The sequence below is a fragment of the Mytilus trossulus genome, chromosome 3 (genome assembly GCF_036588685.1).
Source record: "Mytilus trossulus isolate FHL-02 chromosome 3, PNRI_Mtr1.1.1.hap1, whole genome shotgun sequence".
Lineage (NCBI taxonomy): Eukaryota > Metazoa > Mollusca > Bivalvia > Mytilida > Mytilidae > Mytilus > Mytilus trossulus.
The window spans coordinates 56,779,537-56,805,832 of NC_086375.1; the positions used below are offsets into that span (position 1 = coordinate 56,779,537).

The window sequence follows — 26,296 nt, forward strand, 5'->3', positions numbered from 1 at the left end:
CTTAAAACAGACCTTGAAAAAAATGAGAAATATGATCCAGATAGACAGAATTTTGATACAGGCACAAAACGTGATGGGGTTAAAGTTAACCAGTTTTATGTTCTCACAAAAATACCCTTATGTTCTCATACAAAAATGACCTTGGATGGTTTATATTGTTCTGCCCTGCTTGTACGACAAAGTTTTATATTTTGGCTTTCCAAACTTTTGGTAAAGAGAGTAAGTTCCAAATGATGCTTATTTCAGAAACTGTACAGTGAGTGACCTTCAGTAGTTAATTTCTGAAATTTGGTCTCTTGTTGAGAGTTGTCTCATTGGCAATCATACAACATCTTCTTAGTTTTATATGGAAATCGTGGAATTCAAATTAGTGGTATATGATCTTTATCTACAAATTATCGTATAAAATCAATTCAATTTTTTAATAAATCCAATCACATTTTTGTATCACTTGTTTACTGTCTGCGCTCTTAGCCATAGTTCAAATTAAATTTTAAAAACTTATTTTGGGTTTTGGTATTAAAGACTTTTAAAGAATAATACCATAAATGCTCTGATCATTTTTCTTTATTTCAGAGAGATAAGATTTTTTTAAAACAAATTAAACCCATCTGTTATAATAAGGCTTAAAATCAATCACTCCTGCATAAAACTTTCTCAATATATTGTACAGTACTTAACAGCACAACTAATTCATATCACAATTGACTTGAATTTTCTGGTATTAATTTCAAAATCCATTCTCTCAACATGCTGATTTCCTTAAAGTTCATTTCATGATAAAAATTAAATTTATGAAACTCTGTTGATATTCCAATGTCTTGTAACTGTTTGCTTGTATTCAGTCCCCATTCTGGTAAAACAAGTTGGTCCAGATCACCATGACAACAAAATAACTTGGGTAATTTTGATTTGTCACTTACAGTTTCTAATGCCTGAAATGAAAATTTAGAGTCATGTGAGGGATAGCATTTTCTATCTTACAAATGCAAAATGTGTCTTACGGCTTGTTACACACATTCTACAACTTAGGCTGTGTTCACATTGACCTTAACTCGGTGTTGTGTTAGTTTAACTCACACATAAACAAAACATAATTTTTAAATGTAGTTTAAATCATGTTTTGTCTACATGCAGTCGATCATTGATGTAGGCCTTGTGAAGGTTAAGTGTACACAAAACTAGTCATTCAGATCTTTAATTTCCCCATGTATATTTAAAAAAGTACTGATTTTTATATAAAATTGATACCTATAACACTTATTAATAAAGTTCTTTACAGAAATATTTGTCTAAACTTGAAATATTTATTTGTTATAAAAACAATTTATGTAGCCTTAGGGCTGTTCCAGAAAATACTACTAGTATGTCCCCCCAGGGAAGGCAATTTTTTTTAAATATTATGTGGGGGTTGTATTTGAAATACAAAAATGCAAAGGGAGTGCTGTTCTAATTAAATTTTATTTCTGTGGGTGGTGGGGGTTAAAAAAAAGTGCTGTCCCTGGGGGGGACATAGTATTTTCTAGAACAGCCCTTATAAACCCCTTATCAAGACTCATCCATCATCATTGTCGAACACATAATTCATTTGAAAGGTTCTTCCCGAATCAACTGAATGCCACTGATTTTTACTCAAACAACGATTCACTCATAAATGCATTACTGAAAAAGGGTGAGGTTAAATGTTTGTTTGTGTAGTATCTCAGATCCGTTAAAATACAATTAGAAATAAAACAAAACATTACCCCCACCCTTTCCAAATATTCCTTGAAGAAAAATACCATTTGAAACAAACAGAAAAGAAAGAAATGTAGTCTTTAACATCACAATTCTTTTTCTTCGTCTGTAAGCTCGCTGATGCAGCCTACGTTTAAAATGCGTAATCAAGACATCTTTAAACTACTGCAAATCATCCAAAATGACTTTTTTAAAGGAGCAACCACTTTAGTAAAAAAAAAATGGCGGGGTTCTGAGTCAGATTTTTTTCTCACACGAAAGTATTTAGTTGGTTTTTTTTCGATGGTATCGATTCAATATTTAACACTATCATGTATGGGGAAACTTGGATTCAGAATATTTGTTCATTCTAATTATCTGTTTTTTTAATCAAATTGTGGAAAAATCCACCCCCCCTTTTTTTTTAAAGTCAAATGATCATTCCCTTACTGCTAGAAAAGTTGTTCGAAAATTTGGTTCTACATAATGAACATTTAAATGACATATAGTTTACAAGTGTGAACAAATCTTATGTACAGGTAGCTAAACCAGGTGTATAGATGTGAACAAATTAAATGTGAAACTAGTGTACATTACATTAAACCAAGGGTAAACATGTTTACTGTACACAGCATTTGGTGTGAACACAGCCTTAGACTTTTTTCTAATGTGATCAGCTGCATGATCATTTTTAAAACAAAAATACAGAGTCTTCCCATAAAAAAATAACATAAATTATGTTTTTTTTACAACTTGTCAGTCATAATAACTTTTTTGTAATAAGCCAATAAAATTGAGAATAGAAATATGGAATGTGTCTATTAATATTTTACATTAGTGTTGTCTTTAAAGTTTTTATTAAGATTTGTTTCTAAGTTTAATATAAGTGTTATTGCTTATTTATATACCTATTTTTGGTACTTCTTTTTACGAAATCTTCAAACAAGGACAGGTCGATAACAACATGCATAATACCCAGGGAAATCAATTTGAAACCTTAGCTATGGGTTCTTTGAAGGTTTTGAACTTAAAAATAAATGTTTAAGTTTATATTTGACATATATGTCTCACCCAAGTTTCGATGGGAATGTCATGAGGTACCATAAAAATAATATGCAGTTAGGGAAACACACCTTAAACACCGAGGATCCATTATTTAGAAAACTGGAAAGGGCAAACACTCCTGGAACTTGTGGAAAATATCTGTATCCCATGTGGTATGACATAGCACCTCCCATTGAAAATCCACCTAAAATAATAAAGTTACAAATCTGTATTTAGACCAGGATGTCAGTTAAATAAAGCACTTTATACAATTGAGTGAATTGACATATCAATAGTACTATACATATATCACGCTAAAAATTAGTCCATCTGTAAATTGTTAGTAACAAACTTTTTTCTTTTCCTTATCAGATTTTTAATCCTATGCTCCTGTCTCAAGAACACTGTTATTTTGTAATGCATTTCTTGAAGACAACAAATTCAAATAAAATCAAAATCACAGGCACTTGTCTCAGAAAAAAAAAATATCCTGTATACCTTATTATAACACTATAAGGTATAAAGGAGGTTTTTTTCTGAGGCAAGTGCCTGTGATCAAAATGCACCAGCTCTATCTCAAAAAGATTTTTACAGTGTAGTTTCTACTTTTGGGACAAATTATATCAGAATTATATAAAAGTCTACCAGCTGTACCTCAAAATATGTACAGTTCAATATTAAGGTCAACTAAAGGGGGTCTATGAATGATTCAGTTTACTTACTTCAGACATACTTATTTTTTGCCATTTTCAACTTGATTAAAGCACTTCTTGATCTAAAAATTCTTCACCCATTTTTTTAGGACATGTAATTTCATCGACCTTCTTAATATTTCATGCATAAAATAGAAATAAATAAATTTGGAAAGTGTATTAAAAGAATAAGCAAGTTTTACTCTGACCACACTAGGAACAATATTTGTAGACAACAAAATATCAAAGGACAATAACTGTGTCCTCAAACCTTCAGTGACAGTGTGATATCTACTCTCTAAACTATGGTCACTGACCTAGATAACTCTGCAAACTTAGTTATATAAGAACACATATTTCTGTCGTTATAAATGCTTTCCTCAATGACTATATTAAGGTGATGTAAGATGGCATCAAGATAGATTATCTTACAAATCAGCTGTTTTTGAAAGTTGTCGGGTGGAAAATACATACTATGCAATCACATCAATTGTTTATTATATATCTTATATGTTTAAATATATGACAATTTTACCACTAACATTTTCCATGGTTAAACAAAGGGATACATGAATCAAAGAATTCAAATTCTTGTAAGGTTTTATGCAACATTCTATTACATGCAGATAACAATGGTACATTATCCCATTTGATTCTCCACAAAGTATTTCTTTCAATAAGCACTTTAAGGGTGCAGTAAACATGATTACTAAGCACTGCCTTCCCACGAAAACATTCTATTGAATAACACAACAACAAAATATTAAATTCTTTGAAAAAGGCTTTATTTGACATTTCTATTTTATATAAACAACAATGGTTAAATTTTGACATGTTTGACATTTTAACTTTTCCTTTATATAAAAATCTTTGAATGTGTAGTGTAGCCATGTGCTAAGCTCCCTCTACTCAGGTAGACAATCTTTTGATTGATAGGTCAAATACTTTTAATGAAAAGTTTTTTGTTGACTATATAACGAATCAATGAAACATGACTGGAGCCCCTTCTTAGGCATTCAGTGGACCCCTCTTGTAAAAATTTCTTGATCCACCACTGATATATAATATACAATTTGTGCAAAGCTCTTCCTACTCAAATGAACAGACTATTGATTGACAGGTTCAAAATACTATCAGGCAATGAAAATCTTCTCCTGAAATACTTTATTTTAACTTCACCAAAATAAAGTATTCAACTTAATTATTAATGAAATTTTGTGGTGTTGTAAAAGCATGCTTGCTAATTTATCTCTTACACTTACACATTAAAAATCTGGCTCCGTATGTTGGTCTAGTACTGAGCATGAGTTTATATTTTTATATTCAATTCACATTATCATGTTCTCTTCCTAAAAATGTATTTATTTTACCATCCATCAGTATCAATGAACATTCTTACAGAAAGTTTTATGATAAACATGTTAGTTTTTATTGATATATTTACCTATAATAATTCTGGATAATGGAATGCCACCGTCTACTTCAGTCTGTATCAACTGAGATAAACTCTTAGCTGTTTCATCTAATGTTTCATGTTCAGATACAAACGGTGAAATATTTTTCCTGTCAAACCATACATAGCTTTTCCCTCCATTATTAGGTGTGTAAGGTCTAGAAATGAAAAAATATTGGTGAAAAAAAAATCTTGCAAATTTCTAATATACAAATGATTTTAAACTGAAATTTTTTGGCAAAAAAATAGTTCAGTTAATTCAAACAAATATGTGCTAAATGTGAACCATTGCTCATTTTGGAAAGCTGTTACTGTAAATTCATTTTTTGTGGGATACCATTTTTCACAGATTAATAGGCTACAGGTCAACTACAAATTTAAGTTTTCAATAAAGTACTAGTTTTCTTTAAGCTTTTTGTAAAATTATGAAATTAAATTACCTGGAAATGATAATTTTCCTTAAACTACAAAGTAGGTTTTTAACAAAAATAAATGAACCCCCAGAAGTTGCTATCAAAATCTACATCATTTGGTGTCTGGTGGACAGTAGTATCATTACACAATAATAATAATAATTTCCACATTTATAATAATGAAGTGCACTGACAAAGAATAACTTATACAGCTCAAAATCAAAATCATAATGATGCAACATTGTAACCTGCACTTTTGAGTGTTGTTAACAGGTTATGTTACTTTTTTTGTTTTACAACTGTAACATTTTTATCAATATTACCTTAAAGGAGCAGTAGGAAAGATAACCTTCAAATGAGGGAATTTAAAGTCATCATCTAGAATTGACCTCAACCAGTCTTGTATTCCTATACCAGTGTCACCTGCAATAAAGTTTGATACATAGATTATACTAAAAATGTGACTGGTTGTTGTTTATTCAAAGGTCAGAATGTATATTATATCTTTATTCATGCTAAATGTGTTTTCAGTATGTTAAAAATTTTAACATTATTGTATTATCATGTGTATTCGATCTACTTAAACTATAGTGTGTGATAACATTGTGTGAGGAAATTCGACGTTTGCTGTACCACTGTTCACTCCAGCGCAATTTATGACAATACCACTGCATCAATCAGAATGAACTTTTTTGCAGTGTTTTAAAAAATGATTTTACTTTGTTATCGCGTATTATTTGTGAAACATTCAATGTTGTAAAAAGGCGAATTTTCTGTATAATGTAAATAATTATGTTGACTTTTGAAGCCCAAACTTTCTACAGCCTTAAATTAGCAAATAAAAGACCCAAAAACTATACCAATACAGAATGAGATGTTTATGGAATTATAGCAAATGTTTTGGTTTACAAATTTTTATTCGTTATTGCAAAATAATGAACTTAAAATATCAGACATTTTCTCCCTTCTTACCCCTAATATGTTTTATGATGTGGACTGGTCATTGTTATTAATTCGTACGCAATTTGATTGGATTAACTTGGTATTAGTTTACCTTCAAACTTGTTTATGCTTTTCATATGATACATGACTATTGATAATAAGAACGTGCATACATGTGTACGGTAACTAAAATTACCTTCAAACTGGACACTGGACGAGTCAATATTATGTTTTATTAATGAAAGTTAAGGTATGAAAGGTAAGAATTGCCACTTCTTCTATTTTCACAAAATTTTCCGAAAACACAGTTGATAGTTTACTTTTTAAAAACCTATTGTGTAGATTACAGAAAAAGTTTACAAATAAGACGTTTTGTTCCATTAAACAAGTCATTTTTTCAGAGAAATGCAGAAACACAATTTACGCAAAGCTACCGCAGGTAAAATTAGTATTTATCATAACAAAAAAAGGCATTTTCAGTCTCATTGGAATAAGTAAATGAAGTCAAAATATGTCAGATCTGCCTAATTTTGGACATCAAAAGTCAATACGATCGTTTTAAAGTCAATTTGTCTACCTCACAAAATCTTGTTAGGCACTATAATAGAAAGTAAGTTAAACTGTAAGCTATTGCTAACTTATGATACCCTTATAATTAGGGAGCTGATGAATGATGAATGTATAAAACACATTACATGGTATAATTTGATAAAAATAAGCTTGCTTCTAAATTTCAATATCTTATTTCCTATTCTTCCTACCAATATTGTAAACTTACTAATATAAACAAAATCTAGTTGGGTTTTTTTGCACTTGCAGAATTATTTTTTTTACTATTTAATAGTGTGTCTTATAATATTTCCAATAGAGCTAGACAAGCAGTAAATTTGTATAACAAACCTGATCCATGTAGAAAGAAAACTGCTCCTTTACAAACATCTTTGGTTTGTGGAACAATTCTTGGCATTAGTGACAATGCCATGTCCTAAAAAAATGATGTGCTAGATTTTGACACCAGACTAGAGTTATCTCCCATCTATTCTTTTTGAATGCTCTCCCTTAGCAAAGTTCCAAATGTCAATTTATTTGAACAAGCTGCACTTAATTCCATGTATTTATATTGTAAGACTTGGAAACTTGAAATTAATGCTACAAAAACAAAAGTTGTTGTATTTAGGAAACGTAAATCCCCTGATAAACCTGTATTTACACTGAATGGGGAGGTTTTGAATATTGTTGATGATTTTGCTTATTTAGGTATTATATTTATGTATAACGGTTCCTTTAAAAATAACCAGAATAAATTGTTAGAACAAGGTAGAAAAGCCATGTACAGTATGTTAAGAAAATGTAGAAGTCTAGGATTGCCTATTGATTTGCAATTACAAATGTTTGACACAATGGTAGCACCTATATTGTTATATGGGTGTGAAGTGTGGGGTTATAGTAACAATAATACTGTTGAATCTTTATTCTTACAATTTTATAAGATTATTTTAAATGTTAAGAAGTCAACTCCAAATTGTATTATATATGGAGAACTAGGTAGATATCCTATTGATGTATTTATTAAAAGTAGGATGATTGGTCTATGGAAAAGATTCATGTGTAGTAAGCAAGATAAGATTTCATCTATTTTGTATAAATTGTTATATACCATGCATAACAGAAATATGTACCATTCAGAATGGATACGTTGTGTCGAAAATACTCTAAATGAATGTGGTTGTTCTGAATATTGGTTAACTCAAAATGTGTTTAAATCTGTCAACCTAGCTAAGATTGTAAAGCAAAGGTTATGTGACCAATTTAAGCAGAAATGGTGTGCTACTGTGTATGAATCACCTAAATGTCTCAATTATAGAATTTTTAAAAGAAAGCATTGTTTTGAAAAATATTTAATAGAACTTCCTACAGATTTAAGGAAATCTTTATGTAATTTTAGATGTGTTAATAATAAACTGCCAGTTGAAAAGGGCAGGTTTTGGGGAATAGCAAGAGATGATAGAATTTGTGATATTTGTGACTGTAACTCATTAGGTGATGAATTTCATTATTTATTCCAATGTTCTTATTTCAAAAACGAGAGGAAAATGTTATTGCCAAAAGAATTCACTACAAATCCAAATGTTGATAAATTTCATGCTTTGTTTAACTCAGAAAATTATAATGTAATATTCAAAGCTGCAAAGTTTTGTAAAATCATACTTTCTTTAGTAAAATGATTGAAGTTACTGTTTATATAATATGTTCGTCTTCCATATATTTGGAAATGTATATCATGTATATATGTTAACTTGTTCATTTAATCAACCTATTTTGTTATATTGTGTTAAATTGTATTCAATTGTATTTGTTCACATACCCTGGTTAAGGGTCTTGAGAAATAAAAACTTGAAACTTGAAACTTGAAACTGGATTATTTTCATTTTCATAGCATATAAATTTTATTCAATGATTATTATTATAGTTCCATTTTATTAACAAGAATGGATTCACCCCAAATTGTTACTTTTGAAGAAATCATCTATATACAGATCTATTAAATGTCGCTTGTTCTGTGACATGCGTCCACAGCACCACAAATAAAAAATAATTTAAGATAGAAATGCCAACACAATCTTTCTTTAAGCAATGTTCTACTATGCTTATTTGCCAAACTATGATTTTGAAAAGGAGGGGGTCTACAGCTTGGTAATATTTGATATGGGACATATAAAAAGTCCTGCAGTAACCGTAAATGTAGCTGCAGAACCGTAGCTCTTAGTTTCTAATTTTTTTTTACTATTTGCAGAACGTTTCTACCATGAATGTAGGTACATAAGGGAAAGTGATCAACCTGATTTGTGTTTCTAACACTTGCTGTATTATTGTTATAATAAATTGTTAAAATAATGAAATCAATCATACCTTTTTTACTGGTATAGATTTATCAAAATCCTTTCTGGAAAAGGGAACAAACTGCATCTGAAAATTTTGCTTTTTTTTTTTATCTCTTTTGAAATCTTTCACATTTTGTCATCCCAATGCCTAATATACTATAGCTTACTATACAGTATGGATTTTTTTCTAATCGTTGTAGGACGTACAGTCACCTTTTATTGTACACATTTTTGTCTTTTATTCTTAATGGAGAGTTGTCACATTGGCAATCATACCACATCTACTCATTTTCATAATGTATGGTAAATACAAGATTTTCAAAGGTGTTGTCTAAGGGCTATTCCATTTAAACATAGATCAACCCCCAGGAAGGCATTTTGAAACCACTTCTAGTGGTGGGTGCCCTTTTCAAAGTTTTGATGAGGACAATCCTTCAAAATTTGTAAAAATGCTTCTCTGGGTGGCTGCCCTATTGTCATAGTGCCTTCCTGGGGGTTGATGTATGTTTAAATGGAATAGCCCTAATTCATAACTAAAGCTTTATTTTCTTTATAAGATTTATTTCAAATTTTAGTCTACATGTTAAAAATTTGACAAAAAAAGAAAGATAAGATAAATTAAAAAAAGTTGTACATATCAATAATTGTTAGCATTTCAAGACATGTTTTATGTACTGCCATATAAAAACGAAAGCTCTATACATTTTTGAACACAGAATAGGTATATTTTGATGTGAATGATATAACACTAAATGCACAACACAGATCATAAAACATCTTAACATATCAATATACTTAATCATAACTTAAAAATCATTAATATAATTTCAAATCAGAAATTCAAATGAAAATGAAATATTGATTATAAAGCAGTTACATTTTGCACTAAATGTGGTTTTCAAAAACCATAGGGTATAAAATATTCTAAGCAAGACTAATTAGTTATTATTTCATCCATGGGTATTAACCATAATGTGTAACTTTACACAAACCACTGTTGTAAATGAATTAGATATTTGTCAAATCTATTTATCTCTTCTTGAAATACCAGAATCATGAAAGCTATAGACATGTTTTTTTTGGAAAGGAAATGTGTTAGAGGAGATGTATTTTTCATGTTTAAAATAATGGAAAAGGATGGGGTAATGAATGTCTCCCCAGTTGCTCACTCCTACCACAAAAGTTTTGTTATTAAAAATCTTATCCTAATTTGGCAAAATATTCAAGTATGGAAAAGTGTACTGTAAATTCAGAAAATATTGCATACAATTATGATTGTTATTTGAAGAATGAGAAAAAAAGAGATAAATAATTGTGATTTCAAAAAAACCTGTGTCAGAGAATATCAAGAATCATATCTTATAATTTGATACTCAACCAGTCACATTATCTACATGGAATTATGTATTCAAAACATTTTAATTAAAAAAACATTCAAATATATTGAGTATGGAAAAGTGATCTCATGACAATTTTAATACATTAAGTATGGCTAATGTACTCTAAACATTTTAATAGATTGAGTATGGAATATTGTACTAAAAACATGTCAATTAAATAAAGTATTGAATAATGTACTGAAGAATATTTATAGATTAAGTATGGAATAATCTTCTCATTACATATTAATAAACAAGAATGTGTCCATAGTACAGGAATGCCCCATTGGCACTATCATTTTCTATGTTCACTGAACCCTGAAATTGGGGTAAACTCAATTATATCATAGGGAACATGTGCACTAAGTTTCAAGTTGATTGGACTTCAACTTCATCAAAAACTACCTTGACCAAAAACTTTAACCTGAAGCAGGACATATTGACGAATGGACAGAAGGAAGAACAAACAGACAAATGAAAAAACACACGCACAGACCAAAAAGATAATTTCAGTATGGAATAGTGTACTCAAAACATTTGATTAATTAAGTATGGAATAGTGTACTCAAAACATTTGATTAATTTTAAGTATGGAATAGTGTACTCAAAACATTTGATTAATTAAGTATGGAATAGTGTACTCAAAACATTTGATTAATTAAGTATGGAATAGTGTACTCAAAACATTTGATTTATTAAGTATGGAATAGTGTACTCAAAACATTTGATTTATTAAGTATGGAATAGTGTACTCAAAACATTTGATTTATTAAGTATGGAATAGTGTACTCAAAACATTTGATTTGTTAGGTGTCGAAACATTTAAATTCTTTAAGCATAAAATTATGATCTTAAAACATGGTAATTCATTAAGTACGGAATAGTGAACTCAAAACTTTTTAATTTATCAAGCATAGAATAATGTACTCAAGAAATCTGAATTTATTAAGTATGGAATAAGGTACTCAAAGCATGTTAATACCATAAGAACGTAATAATGTACTCAAAAATTTGTAAGACTCATATTGAATAGTATACTTAAAAATTTGCACTCAAAAGCTTGTTCAACTTACAAAACACTACTATAAATAATAAATTCATACTGATACAAAAATATGCTACAGATTCTAATTAAAAACCAAATATATATTAGATTTGATCCACAAATTGGAACACTAAAGTCATCAGAGCTCCATATTGTAATTTATAGTTTCCTCACAAAAGCAGCTGCCATTAGAATTGCACATTAAGGATATCTTAACTTGGCTGCTGTCATGATAACTTGCTGCTATCTGATAGTACATCAAGATCTACAGAGTCACAAAGTTTAACAAGATAATTATGTCCTCTTGAAACACTATTTATCTGGTCTTGTACATCTTCTGCTCTGTAAAATAAAGAGAATGCATGTTTTACATAAGTGTTTTGTTGTATACATATTTATTATGTTATTTTTTTTTTAATTTCAATTTGTAAATGCACTCATTATAATATATCAAACAGTTGAATTTGGTCCTGTACTTTTTGCAAATGTAATAATTAAATTATTTCATGTAACTTATAATTAATTTCAATCCCTTAAAAAAATCCTGTTTTTAGACTGTTCGCCATTTTCTACTTGTTATTTGCATTATTATTTTCTAGTGTTTCATTCTATAGGGTTATTGCATGAATATTTGGGAATATTGTCCCGAGTAGAATTTTATATTGCATGAGCTTGCGAGTGCAATATATGTTTTACAAAGGACAATATTCCCCAGTATTCATGCAATAACTCTTTTATTGAATATCTATATAATATTTGAAAGTAAAAATTGGTTCAAACTAAGATTTTGTCGTTGATGACGTGATGAATTTTGAAGATTTATTGCACTAGTGCAATATTACCATTTATTGCACGCTAACTTTTGGTTACTTTCTGTGGGAAATATTTTATTGCTATGCAATAAATCTGTATATTGCACCTTCTTAGTATTCATCATGAGTCTATTTTGTAAGATATGAAGGTGTTATTCATTAAACTAGCAAACTGCATAAGTATTTAGTGATTAGATTATCCAAAAAACATTCTAATTTTGTATTAATTCATGAATTTGTATCTAAGTTAACTATGCCAGATGAGTTCTAACATCACAGCCAAAACTTTGACATTTTCAGTATGTATCTTCTATGCCTAGTTTAGTTTCTTAGCTTTCAACCTACCACATATAGGATATTAATTCTACTTTCAACAACAAAAATAGCTATATAATTACTATGATTATTTACCTTATTCTACCCATTTTTACAGTAACTTCAGGCAATATGTTACAGCAAGTATCCTCCACACTAAACCGTAATTTAATGTTAACTTTTCTTAAAGATTTAAGTGTCCACTTCTCAACCACAATACTGAAAAACAAACATGTATATCAAATATTTAAAAATGGCAATTCCTTAAATAACAAAAACAAGCAAATTATAACCTAATTCTTTATCGCCTACCACTGTCAGACTTGAAACTTTACTAGACTCTGGACCTATAGGTTATGCCATAATAAATAGACATGTGTTTATTGTTGAGGACTGTAAGCTGACCTCAAGATGTCTTTTGGTTTTAAAATTTTGTTGCGTTGCTGTCTCATTGATGTTTTACCCACAGCTTTTTTTATTCAATGGTAAATAAAAAAAGTGTTTTTGTTTTTTTATTTATTGAGAGCATAACTCTTTTCAAATTTTGAAACAAGGATTCATCATCAATTTCACTTGACTTATTACTGAACTAAAGCTTATGAATGATTTCAAATAATAATTTGATAATTAATTATTTCCTAACATACTTATGATGCAGAAAAACCTATAAGGAAGACTGGCATACCCATATACCCTAGTCCATGTTACAGTGCAGGACAATTATGAACTAGGATTTCTGTATTACACTGAATGAAGCCTCAGATTCAGACAATTGTATTCTATCAAACAAAACAAAATAATGAAAACACTTTTTTTTCCATTAAAATAACAGCCACATAAGATACTTACAAGTTGTTATAAACTGTCACTATATAGTTTAAACTAAGAGACGTTATTTGTCGTTTAAGACACCTAGCATTCAAAACAATCTGTGACAGCTTCTGCAACAACTGAAAAAGAAACTACTAACAATGAAAACATAATCTAAATTTTCCATCTATATACATTTCACATGTTTCCACATCGATTGTTATTAGGACATAAAATTTTGCATTTAAATGTTTCTTTAATTTATATTTCAACCTTTCAATAGAATGTTAAATTGGTTCTCTTACGGTTGTTGCTTGTTTTCAGATAACCAGATGTATACAAGCAATTTATACAAGGAGTGAGTCTAATAGGCTGATCCATCATCATGAGACAATATGCCACATTTCACCTATTTCCTAGCATCATGAGACAATATGCCACATTTCACCTATTTCCTAGCATCATGAGACAATATGCCACATTTTACCTATTTCCTAGCATCATGAGACAATACGCCTCATTTCACCTATTTCCTAGCATCATGAGACAATATGCCACATTTCACCTATTTCCTAGCATCATGAGACAATATGCCACATTTCACCTATTTCCTAGCATCATGAGACAATATGCCACATTTCACCTATTTCCTAGCATCATGAGACAATATGCCACATTTCACCTATTTCCTAGCATCATGAGACAATATGCCACATTTCACCTATTTCCAAGCATCATGAGACAATATGCCACGTTTCACCTATTTCCTAGCATCATGACACAATATGCCACATTTCACCTATTTCCTAGCATCATGAGACAATATGCCACATTTTACCTATTTCCTAGTATCATGAGACAATATGCCACATTTCACCTATTTCCTAGCATCATGAGACAATATGCCACATTTCACCTATTTCCTAGCATCATGAGACAATATGCCACATTTCACCTATTTCCTAGCATCATGAAACAATATGCCACGTTTCAGCTATTACTCAGATTTATTAAGGTTCATCATAACCTTTTGGCTAATATGGCCGTATTTACACCCCAAATTTTACTCTGAGTACAGACTAACCTTTGCACCTGCAACAGTTTTAAGGGATGGCAGGAACTAGATATATAAGTTTTAAATGCATTTTATGTTTTAGAAAATTATAAACTTTTGTAGATTTTACCTTCCATTTTTTTTTCGTTCCTGCAGAAGGTGCAAAAATTAACTAAGAAGTGAAAACGATTGAGAAGCTCCCCTCATATAATCAATGTTGTGAGTAGTATTAATTTAAATGGACAATGGATGGACAATAGACACCTATAAACAATAGGTGATTTAAACTGTGTAACTGAGTGGACCCTATCAAATGAAACTCGGGTGTTTGTTTATTTGGCTATCTTCTGCAGACTGAAAAAAACTGGACATGAAAATCCAGGTAAGTTTTTAATTTTCTGAAACTTAGACTTCGTATAACTTTTATATATCTAGTTCCTGCCATGCCTTAAAACTTTCCTGGATGTACCAGTTTGTCTGTACTCATAGTAATTTTTGAGGTGTAAACATGGCCATATTTTTCAATTCCTTATGATGAACCTTAATGAATTTCAAAGGTTACGAGGATGTACATTTCACCCATGGCAACAGAGATATATGCCATTTTTTTCATCAATAATATAGGAAACACTAACACTATATTATTTTTTTTAAATTTAAAAAATCCTTTCAATTTTCCTCACACTGACAAAGCCAATAAAATGCTTCGATGAGCGCAACCTGATATGACTGCAGAGGTGCAACCATGAACAGTTGGGGCAAATATGGACACAATATTCAAGCTTGATACTGTCAGAATTTGGATTGTGATCAAATTTTTTTGACATAATAAAGGTTTTTGACACAAATAGCTGTGTGTGGTTAAAGATCAGAAAAATCTATTGCGCAATACTGTGCAATTGAAGATTTCTTCTTAAAACTTTTCAAAATTTTTGAGAAAAAAAACATGAATCCTTTAAGAAATTATATGGAAATAATTACCCCCCCACACTTTATAAACCCCCCTTGGAGTAATAACCCCAACTCAATCCCAGCCTTTCCTTTATTATATAGATATATGGAACCTTGTGGTACAATGTAAGAAAGATCCATACACTTACACACAAGTTATTACAAGTCTTAAAACAAAGAAAATGCTTGTTTTAGACCCCTTCTTGGCTCTTAATTCCTAAACTGTCGCCTCCATAACCCCTCAAATGAATCCCAACCATCTACTTGTGGTATTAAACAGTGTGGTACAATTTCAGAGCAATGAAAATACTTATACACCAGTTATTATCCTGAAACTAGAAAAATGCTTGTTTTGTTCCCTTTTTGGACCCTTAATTCTTTAACGTTTGGGACCATCACCCCCAAAATCAATCCCAACCTTCCTTTTGTGATATTGAAACTTCTTAAAAATTTTTTTTTATAGAGATTGATTCACTCAAACTTAAGTTATTGTCTGGAAACCAATGTGTCTTTGGATGATGATGACATCATACCATTATATGATCCTAAATTTTTTTTTGCAGTAGTACAAAAAGTCAACTTCTGAAATAATATAACTATAACTTTACCTCTGGTAGGTCTGATATATATCTGAAGGTTTGATGTAAGGAATCTCCATCATTTATTTGTTGTAATATAATAGCCTGTATCAACTTCATGCAGGGACTGGTAGAATCTGAAAATAATAAAGGATATTCATCATTAAGAGATTTAACATCTGATCTCCAGAAAATTGGGAAAACATGGGGTGAAGCAAAGAAACTAGCAAAGGACAGGAAAAGATGGAAAGCTACTGTAGTCGCCCTATGTCCCCCATGGGACGAAGTGGATTAAGTCATCATCAAGCTAACATACCAAAAGCAAATACAATTATTTTTTATAAACTTCTCTGATATTCATACTCAACCAAGGTTCTTTTACACTTGAAGGGTATTTGGCATGAAATAATATACTATCCAGACAACAAAATTCATAACCAAAGTAGAATTCCAAAGTTAAGATAATTTTTTGCAATCTGTATGGATTGCTGTATCTTTAAATGCTGTCTCGTTGGCATACATATCCTTTCATTGATATCATCATTGAATAATGTTAAAACTACTTTGAAATCATGAAAGTCTCTCAATTTGTTGACAATTAAATATTCAAATACCAATACATTAACATTCCAAGTATCAATGGTATATCATAAAGCACTGACATTCTTCATAAATATGTCTCATCAGGAATCTTTAAAAACAAAAGTATAAAAAAGCAGAAAGAAAGAAATTTAACTTATGTGAGGGCACAGTATTCTCTTTATATTTGGCATCCATGTATAGATGCAAAATTGGTGCACCAACTGCTAATGATCTATTGTATAAATTACTTATCCATAAACCCATCTAAAAAAACTAATTGATACAAGACAAACCAACAGACAGATGCACAAACTGTAAAAAAATAATCCCCCCTTACTATGATTGGTGAAATATAAAAAAATAGAATAATAAATCTGACCTTGTAATAATGATTCCACATGGGCTGAAGCTATTTTTGTTTGTCCATTATCTGGTTCTCTTTGTTTATTAATTGACAGTCGCAAGGTTTCATCATAAAATAAAAATGTAATGAAGTCATCTTCATAACTTTCAATATGCCATTCTGTCAAACTGAAATAAATGTAAAATATCTGTTTTAAAATACGCAAGTGAGTCTGCGAGTTACTGCTTACTAATTATATCCCACCCCATCAAGTATAAGGTAAACAGTGATAAATCTGAAAAGGCATCACACTGTATATGTGATGTAAATCCTGAAACCAAATTTAAGAAATCCTTGTAATGTAGTTCCTGAGAAAGATGCCATGATTCATGGGGCGGAGAGACGGATTGACATGCATAGGTAAAACAGCATATAAATATGTTATAGAAAATATAGTAAGACCGAGCAAAACTGATTAAAAACACAATTTACTCAAATTTAACTCCTCTTTTCTGTTCTGAGGCAATTTTAAGTATTAGGTAAAATACTTTCGATTGTAAACTGTATTATGCTATAAAATATCATTCATAAATATATTTTTTTCTTCAAATTTACCAAAAAAATATGGTCTGATAAAACAGTACAATACAAAATAAATTTCTGCAATAGCTTAAAACATTCTTAAAAATTTGCAATATATTTCAGAATTTAGTCATGTTTGTGTATATTTATTACCTTTCAATGGCATCAAGTTTTTCCTCTAGTTCTTGAATTTCCAGTTGTACCATTATATTGTCGTCTGCCTCATCATCATTGTTAATATTTTCTTCCTCTTTCTGTAGTTTGGATTTTTCTGTCTGAAGGTTAAGTTTTTCTCTGTATAATATAAATTTCATTTAATCCTTAAATAACTATAAGATCAGACAATCAAATAAAGTCATTAAACTTTAATGGTACACATCCAACTACATTCAATATGCCAGTAAACTCATCAATACCCTCATCTGGTATACGTGTATGGTGATAATGAAGCAATTTTTTTGGCATTAAATTTCCTGTTGTAAACTCAAATACAGATATTTATAAGTTGCAAAAACTTCAAAAACTCTGGAGTATGCTGATAAAATATTTTATATTCAACTGTAGATCTCTCACAGGATTAAAGAATGCATTTACTTGACTCCCACCAAAATCTCAGAAACACTATATGCACAAATGAATTAAATAAATAATAAACTGTTGTATATGGTTAGATGATACAATTTGTTTAATGTTTGCAGAAATATTATTTGATTGAAATTATGTTTCTCTGCAGAGGTCTGATATTTTGTCTTGGATTTAATTTTCACAAATCACCACAACTAGGTGCTGACCATGGCAAGACCCTCATGAGTTTCTTAGGTCGTTTAACAACCCCCTAGTTGAACTAAGATAGAACTAGAGGCTCCAAAGAGCCTGTGTCGCTCACCTTGGTCTATGTGAATATTAAACAAAGGAAGCAGATGGATTCATGACAAAATTGTGTTTTGGTGATGGTGATGTGTTTGTAAATCTTACTTTACTAGTCTTGCTGCTTACATTTATCTCTATCTATAATGAACTTGGACCAGTAGTTTCAGTGGAAAATGTTTTAATAAAAATTTACAAATTTTATGAAAATTGTTAAAAATTGACTATAAAGGACAATAACTCCTTAGGGGGTCAATTGACAATTTCGGTCTTGTTGACTTATTTGTAAATCTTACTTTGCTGAACATAATTGCTGTTTACAGTTTATCTCTATCTATAATAAAATTTAAGATAATAACCAAAAACAGCAAAATTTCCTTAAAATTACCGACTCAGGGGCAGCAACCCAACAATGGGTTGTCAGATTCATCTGAAAATTATAGGGCAGATAGATTTTGATCTGATTAATAATTTTACCTCGTGTTAGATTTGCTCTAAATGCTTTGGTTTTTGAGTTATAAGCCAAAAACTGCATTTTACCCCTATGTTCTATTTTTAGCTGTGGCGGCCATCTTGATTTGATAGTTGGGTCACCGGACACATTTTTAAAACTAGATACCCCAAAGATGATGATTGCCAAGTTTGGTTCAATTTGGCCCAGTAGTTTCAGAGTAGAAGATTTTTGTAAAAGATAACTAAGATTTACGAAAAATGGTTAAAAATTGACTATAAAGGGCAATAACTCCTAAACGGGTCAACTGACCATTTCGGTCATGTTGACTTATTTGTAAATCCTACTTTACTTAACATTATTGCTGTTTACAGTTTATCTCTAACTATAATAATATTCAAGATAATAACCAAAAACTGCAAAATTTCCACAAAATTACCAATTCAGGGGCAGCAACCCAACAACGGGTTGACCGATTCATCTGAAAATTTCAGGGCAGATTAATCTTGACCTGATAAACATTTTTACCCCATGTCAGATTTCCTCTAAATGCTTTGGTTTTTGAGTTATAAGCCAAAAACTGCATTTTACCCCTATGTTCTATTTTTAGCCGTGGCGGCCATCTTGGTTGGTTGACCGGGTCACGCCACACATTTTTTAAACTAGATACCCCAATGATGATTGTGGCGAAGTTTGGTTCAATTTGGCCAAGTAGTTTCAGAGGAGAAGATTTTTGTAAAAGATAACTAAGATTTACGAAAAATGGTTAAAAATTGACTATAAAGGGCAATAACTCCTAAACGGGTCAACTGACCATTTCGGTCATGTTGACTTATTTGTAAATCCTACTTTACTAAACATTATTGCTGTTTACAGTTTATCTCTAACTATAATAATATTCAAGATAATAACCAAAAACTGCAAAATTTCCACAAAATTACCAATTCAGGGGCAGCAACCCAACAACGGGTTGACCGATTCATCTGAAAATTTCAGGGCAGATAGATCTTGACCTGATAAACATTTTTACCCCATGTCAGATTTCCTCTAAATGCTTTGGTTTTTGAGTTATAAGCCAAAAACTGCATTTTACCCCTATGTTCTATTTTTAGCCGTGGCGGCCATCTTGGTTGGTTGACTGAGTCACGCCACACATTTTTTAAACTAGATACCCCAATGATGATTGTGGCCAAGTTTGGTTCAATTTGGCCCAGTAGTTTCAGAGGAGAAGATTTTTGTAAAAGATAACTAAGATTTACGAAAAATGGTTAAAAATTGACTATAAAGGGCAATAACTCCTAAACGGGTCAACTGACCATTTCAGTCATGTTGACTTATTTGTAAATCCTACTTTACTAAACATTATTGCTGTTTACAGTTTATCTCTAACTATAATAATATTCAAGATAATAACCAAAAACTGCAAAATTTCCACAAAATTACCAATTCAGGGGCAGCAACCCAACAACGGGTTGACCGATTCATCTGAAAATTTCAGGGCAGATAGATCTTGACCTGATAAACATTTTTACCCATGTCAGATTTCCTCTAACTGCTTTGGTTTTTGAGTTATAAGCCAAAAACTGCATTTTACCCCTATGTTCTATTTTTAGCCGTGGCGGCCATCTTGGTTGGTTGACTGAGTCACGCCACACATTTTTTAAACTAGATACCCCAATGATGATTGTGGCCAAGTTTGGTTCAATTTGGCCCAGTAGTTTCAGAGGAGAAGATTTTTGTAAAAGATAACTAAGATTTACGAAAAATGGTTAAAAATTGACTATAAAGGGCAATAACTCCTAAACGGGTCAACTGACCATTTCAGTCATGTTGACTTATTTGTAAATCCTACTTTACTAAACATTATTGCTGTTTACAGTTTATCTCTAACTATAATAATATTCAAGATAATAACCAAAAACTGCAAAATTTCCACAAAATTACCAATTCAGGGGCAGCAACCCAACAACGGGTTGACCGATTCATCTGAAAATTTCAGGGCAGATAGATCTTGACCTGATAAACATTTTTACCCATGTCAGATTTCCTCTAACTGCTTTGGTTTTTGAGTTATAAGCCAAAAACTGCATTTTACCCCTATGTTCTATTTTTAGCCGTGGCGGCCATCTTGGTTGGTTGACTGAGTCACGCCACACATTTTTTAAACTAGATACCCCAATGATGATTGTGGCCAAGTTTGGTTCAATTTGGCCCAGTAGTTTCAGAGGAGAAGATTTTTGTAAAAGATAACTAAGATTTACGAAAAATGGTTAAAAATTGACTATAAAGGGCAATAACTCCTAAACGGGTCAACTGACCATTTCAGTCATGTTGACTTATTTGTAAATCCTACTTTACTAAACATTATTGCTGTTTACAGTTTATCTCTATCTATAATAATATTCAAGATAATAACCAAAAACTGCAAAATTTCCACAAAATTACCAATTCAGGGGCAGCAACCCAACAACGGGTTGACCGATTTATCTGAAAATTTCAGGGCAGATAGATCTTGATCTGATTAACATTTTTACCCCATGTCAGATTTCCTCTAAATGCTTTGGTTTTTGAGTTATAAGCCAAAAACTGCATTTTACCCCTATGTTCTATTTTTAGCCGTGGCGGCCATCTTGGTTGGTTGACCGGGTCACGCCACACATTTTTTAAACTAGATACCCCAATGATGATTGTGGCCAAGTTTGGTTCAATTTGGCCCAGTAGTTTCAGAGGAGAAGATTTTTGTAAAAGTTAACAACGACGACGGACGACGGACGACGGACGCCGGACGCAAAGTGATGGGAAAAGCTCACTTGGCCCTTCGGGCCAGGTGAGCTAAAAAGGAAATAATTAAAATTTGTATACCTCTCTAGATCTACTTGAGTTTCCTTTAATCCTTTCATTTCTGAAATAAATAAGAAATATGTTGAAAAGAAAATTTCATTTTTTATTAAAAGTTAATGCCTTGTTAACAATTTTTGCTGTGTTAGACCTTGTAAGTAATAATTTGATAGGTGAAATTAATGGTAGCGTCTATAGTAAGGTATGATGACTTTGTGTGCAGTCATGAACTTAATCACCATGGTATTTCCATATTTATATATATATAAATTTATTCTTGGAAGTCCAAAAATCATAACAGGATCCCATAACTGTATTTTTCATTACACCTATCTATCATTTAGATATTACTGCAAAAGACTCATATAAATTGTCAATAATTGAATTCTTTTCACACTAACCTTGTTCTTTTTGTTTAACTTCTTGATCTAATGAATTTAAATATTCTATATCTTCTGGTTCTGGTAGAGGTTTCTGCTCTAATTCTAGGATCAATTTATCTAACTGATTTGAAGCTGAAATTGCAATATACAAAGTTTAAAAAGCACATACTAATACTTATTCTAAACCAAACAGTACAAATATTTAGATACGTACATAGTTAGTCATGGTAACAAGCAACCCGATTAAAATTTATACATTGTAAATACTTGGCGGCTTACAGATTACTGTTTGTAGGGCTGGTAACCAACTCAATCATGATCCCATTGATTCCTTTATTAAATCCTGAAATTTCAATCTTCATTACCCTTGTCTTGCATCAAAATAATCCCAGATCAAGGATTGTTTGACATAAAAAACTAGAGGCTCTAAAGAGCCTGTGTCGCTCACCTTGGTCTATGTGAATATTAAACAAAGGAATCAGATGGATTCATGAAAAAGTTGTGTTTTGGTGATGGTGATATGTTTGTACATCTTACTTTACTGAACATTCTTGCTGCTTACAATTATCACTATCTATATTGAACTTGGCCCAGTATTTTCTGTGGAAAATGTTACCGGTAGTAAAAATTTACAAATTTATGAAAATTGTTTAAAATTGACTATAAAGGACAATAACTCCTTAGGGACCCAATTGACCATTTTGGTCATGTTGACTTTTATGTAAATCTTACTTTGCTGAACATTATTGCTGTTTACAGTTTATAATCTCTTTCTATAATAATATTCAAGATAATAGCCAAAAACAGAAAAATTTCCTTAAAATTACCAATTTAGGGACAGCAACCCAACAACAGGTTCTCTGATTCATCTAAAAATTTCAGGGCAGATATATCTTGACCTGATAAACAATTTTACCTCGTGTCAGATTTGCTCTTAATGCTTTGGTTTTTGAGTTATAAGCCAAAAGCTGCATTTCTCCCCATTGTTCTATTTTTTGCCACGGCCACCATCTTGGTTGGTTTGGCGGGTCATGCCACACATTTTTTAAACTAGATACCCCAGAGATGATTGTGGCCAAGTTTGGATTAATTTGGCCCAGTAGTTTCAGAGAAGAAGATTTTTGTAAAAGATATTTAAAATTTATGAAAAATGGTTAAACATTGACTTTAAAGGGCAATAACTCATAAAGGGGTCAACTGACCATTTTGGTCATGTTGACTTATTTGTAAATCTTACTTTGTTGAACATTATTGCTGTTTACAGTTTATCTCTATCTATAATAATATTCAAGATAATAACCAAAAACAGCAAAATTTCCTTAAAATTACCAATTCAGGGGCAGCAACCCAACAATGGGTTCTCTGATTCATCTGAAAATTGTAGAGCAGATAGATCTTGACCTGATAAACAATTTTACCTCATGTCAGATTTGCTCTAAATGCTTTGGTTTTTGAGTTATAAGCCAAAAACTGCTTTTTACCCCTATGTTCTATTTTTAGCCATGGCGGCCATCTTGGTTCGTTTGGAGGGTCACGCCACACATTTTTTAAACAAGATACCCTAAAGATAATTGTGGCCAAGTTTGAATAAATTTGGCCCAGCAGTTTCAGAGGAGAAGATTTTTGTAAAAGATATATAAATTTACTAAAAATGGTTAAAAATTGTCTTTAAAGGGCAATAACTCCTATAGGGGTCAACTGACCATTTTGGTCATAGAGATTTATTTATAAATCTTACTTTGTTTAACATTATTGCTGTGTACAGTTTATCTCTATCTATAATAATATTCAAGATAATAACCAAAAACAGCAAAATTTCCCTAAAATTACCAATTCAGGGGCAGCAACCTAACAAAGAGTTGTCTGATTCATCTGAAAATTTTACAGCAGATAGATCTTGACCTGATAAACAATTTTACCTATGTCAGATTTGCTCTAAATGCTTTGTTTTTTGAGTAATAAGCCAAAAACTGAATTTTACCCCTATGTTCTATTTTTAGCCATGGCGGCCATCTTGGTTGGCGGGTCATGCCACACATTTTTTAAACTAGATACCCCAATGATGATTGTGGCCAAGTTTGGTCTAATTTGGCCCAGTAGTTTCAGAGGAGAAGATTTTTGTAATAGTTAACGACGCCGGACGACGACGCTGGACGCCGACGCCGGACGCCAAGTGATGAGAAAAGCTCACTTTGGTCTTCGGGCCAGGTGAGCTAAAAATCAATTTACCCTCAATTGCATTTCAGAGAGGACATTGCTTGTCTGAAATCCAGAAATAAAGTTATTTTAAGAATGCCCCTGCTAAAGCCCTATAATAGTGCCTTTTATACCTTAAATTACAGAAGATTTAAACACTATTAATAAAACATTGACTGAGAGGAAAATTCCTAGTGAAAAGTATGTCACAGTTGCAGATTGAATTATTTTGTTTTAAATTAGAGTAAAAACATAGTTAGAATCTTTATTAATGCCAAAATCTTAAACAAATGGTCAGGACAAAAATGATCTTTGAACTTATTAATTAAATTACCATTTGACAACACGGTAAGCTCTTCTTGTATTGTATCACTAGCTTGAACCACTTTATTTACTTCTTTGCTCAATTTTTCACGTTTTTCCTGTAAATAATTTAAGTCAAAGTAAATAAAGGTGTCTAGGAACTTGTATTGGTCAACTGGATTTATTTTTTCCATGAAAATTTACTTGAAAAAAGACTTAATAGTTGTTTACTTTTTACAGGTAAATCATGGCTGCAAATGGAAACAATATATTGCATTTCTCAAAGAATATAAATATTCTAAACAATTGAAAACAACCCTTTTTTCACCAGATACTATAACTAATAAATTAAAGGATTTTCAACAATAAAAAAACCAGCAATAAAGCATTTATTGAGAACAAAGGTTTCATCAAATTACAGTACTGAAATATTTCAAACTATACTATACAAATACCTTTATTACATCATAAAATTGTTCATGACATTGTAATTTCATATCTTTCCACCTTTTATCCACTTGTTTTGAACAATATTTTCTCATAATAGTGGCTTTTTCTTTCATTTCATATTTCTAAAATAAATAAAAATAAGGTAATACACAAGACATTCATTAATAAAATATGTTAAATATGCGTTAAATTATAAATCTAGTTTTAAGGACTGTTTTTAAAAGCACAGCATTATCCTAAATCTACAAGAACCATTTGTTGATGAGGTCTTGCCTGTAAGTGATATTCCTTAATTGACTGATTGCATGTTAGTGTTGCCATTAGTAGGTAAATTGGATTCCTAGTAAGTTTAGATCAAAGTTGAAGACACATTCACAGAAGAGAATTTAGGCTGTTTAGGAAATTTTAATGTTTTTACACAAATGCAGTATTCACGATGAAGTATTAAATCTACAGGCCCGAAGTTCAATTCTAAAATATTTTTAGTTATATTCTGTTGGCCTATAGATATGATTTTTACAGGCCTGAGAGCAGTTCTTCTAGCCTGGGCTGCCAGGGCTGCCACTCAGCGTGAAGACTGCAAATGCAATAAAGGGCTGCGCTTTAGCGAATGATACGTCCGTTGCTCTTCTAACTAGTCTTTTATTGGAAAATCCCCCCTTTTTAAGCATAAAAATTCATAACACGGAAATGTAAAATCTGAAATTTATAAAAATTGAAAGGGAGCTTACATCAAAAGATATAAACAATTCACCAAAGTTTCATGGACATTAATTGGTGAAAGCCTTTTTGAGTTATTGTCCAAAGTGTTAAAAATCCCCCTTTTTTTATGAATAAAGCCCCATAAATCCAAAACTTAAAATTTAAAATTTATAAAAATTGAAAGGGAGCTTACATCAATAGATATAAACAATTCACCAAAGTTTCATGGACATTGGTGAAAGCCTATTTGAGTTATTGTCCGAAGTGTTAAAAATCCCCCTTTTTTATGAATAAAGCCCCATAAATCCAAAACTTAAAATCTGAAATTGAAAAAAACCCAAAGGGAGCTTACATCAATAGATATAAACAATTCACCAAAGTTTCATGGACATTGGTGAAAGCCTTTTTGAGTTTTTGTCCGAAGTGTTAAAAATCCCCCCTTTTTTATGAATAAAGCCCCATAAATCCAAAACTTAAAATCTGAAATTAAAAAAAACGAAAGGGAGCTTACAT

The 26,296-nt window shown here is 31.1% G+C and overlaps 2 protein-coding genes across 3 annotated transcripts in view; both read right to left on the reverse strand.

Moving 5' to 3' along the window:
• Window positions 1-224: 224 nt before the first annotated feature.
• On the reverse strand, window positions 225-7,285 carry LOC134711924 (lysophospholipase-like protein 1). Its single transcript, XM_063572914.1, has 5 exons — window positions 7,161-7,285; window positions 5,642-5,741; window positions 4,897-5,063; window positions 2,850-2,965; window positions 225-935 (listed from the first exon to the last, which is right to left on the reverse strand). Exons 1-5 carry the CDS (start codon window positions 7,240-7,242, stop codon window positions 699-701), a joined length of 702 nt encoding a protein of 233 aa, XP_063428984.1. The 5' UTR covers window positions 7,243-7,285; the 3' UTR covers window positions 225-698.
• Window positions 7,286-9,723: 2,438 nt separating this feature from the next.
• The window catches only part of LOC134711925 (uncharacterized), a 42,086-nt gene continuing 25,513 nt past the window's right edge, over window positions 9,724-26,296 (reverse strand). For both annotated transcript variants that reach the window (XM_063572915.1, XM_063572916.1), the window contains exons 16-25: window positions 25,087-25,203; window positions 24,663-24,750; window positions 22,151-22,264; window positions 21,774-21,813; window positions 17,747-17,887; window positions 17,048-17,199; window positions 16,117-16,223; window positions 13,543-13,643; window positions 12,790-12,912; window positions 9,724-11,908 (exon numbers count right to left, since the gene is read on the reverse strand). In XM_063572915.1, coding sequence (XP_063428985.1) covers window positions 11,794-11,908; window positions 12,790-12,912; window positions 13,543-13,643; window positions 16,117-16,223; window positions 17,048-17,199; window positions 17,747-17,887; window positions 21,774-21,813; window positions 22,151-22,264; window positions 24,663-24,750; window positions 25,087-25,203 — 1,098 coding nt within the window. In that variant the 3' untranslated portion in view covers window positions 9,724-11,793. The remainder of the gene's footprint in view (window positions 11,909-12,789; window positions 12,913-13,542; window positions 13,644-16,116; window positions 16,224-17,047; window positions 17,200-17,746; window positions 17,888-21,773; window positions 21,814-22,150; window positions 22,265-24,662; window positions 24,751-25,086; window positions 25,204-26,296) is intronic.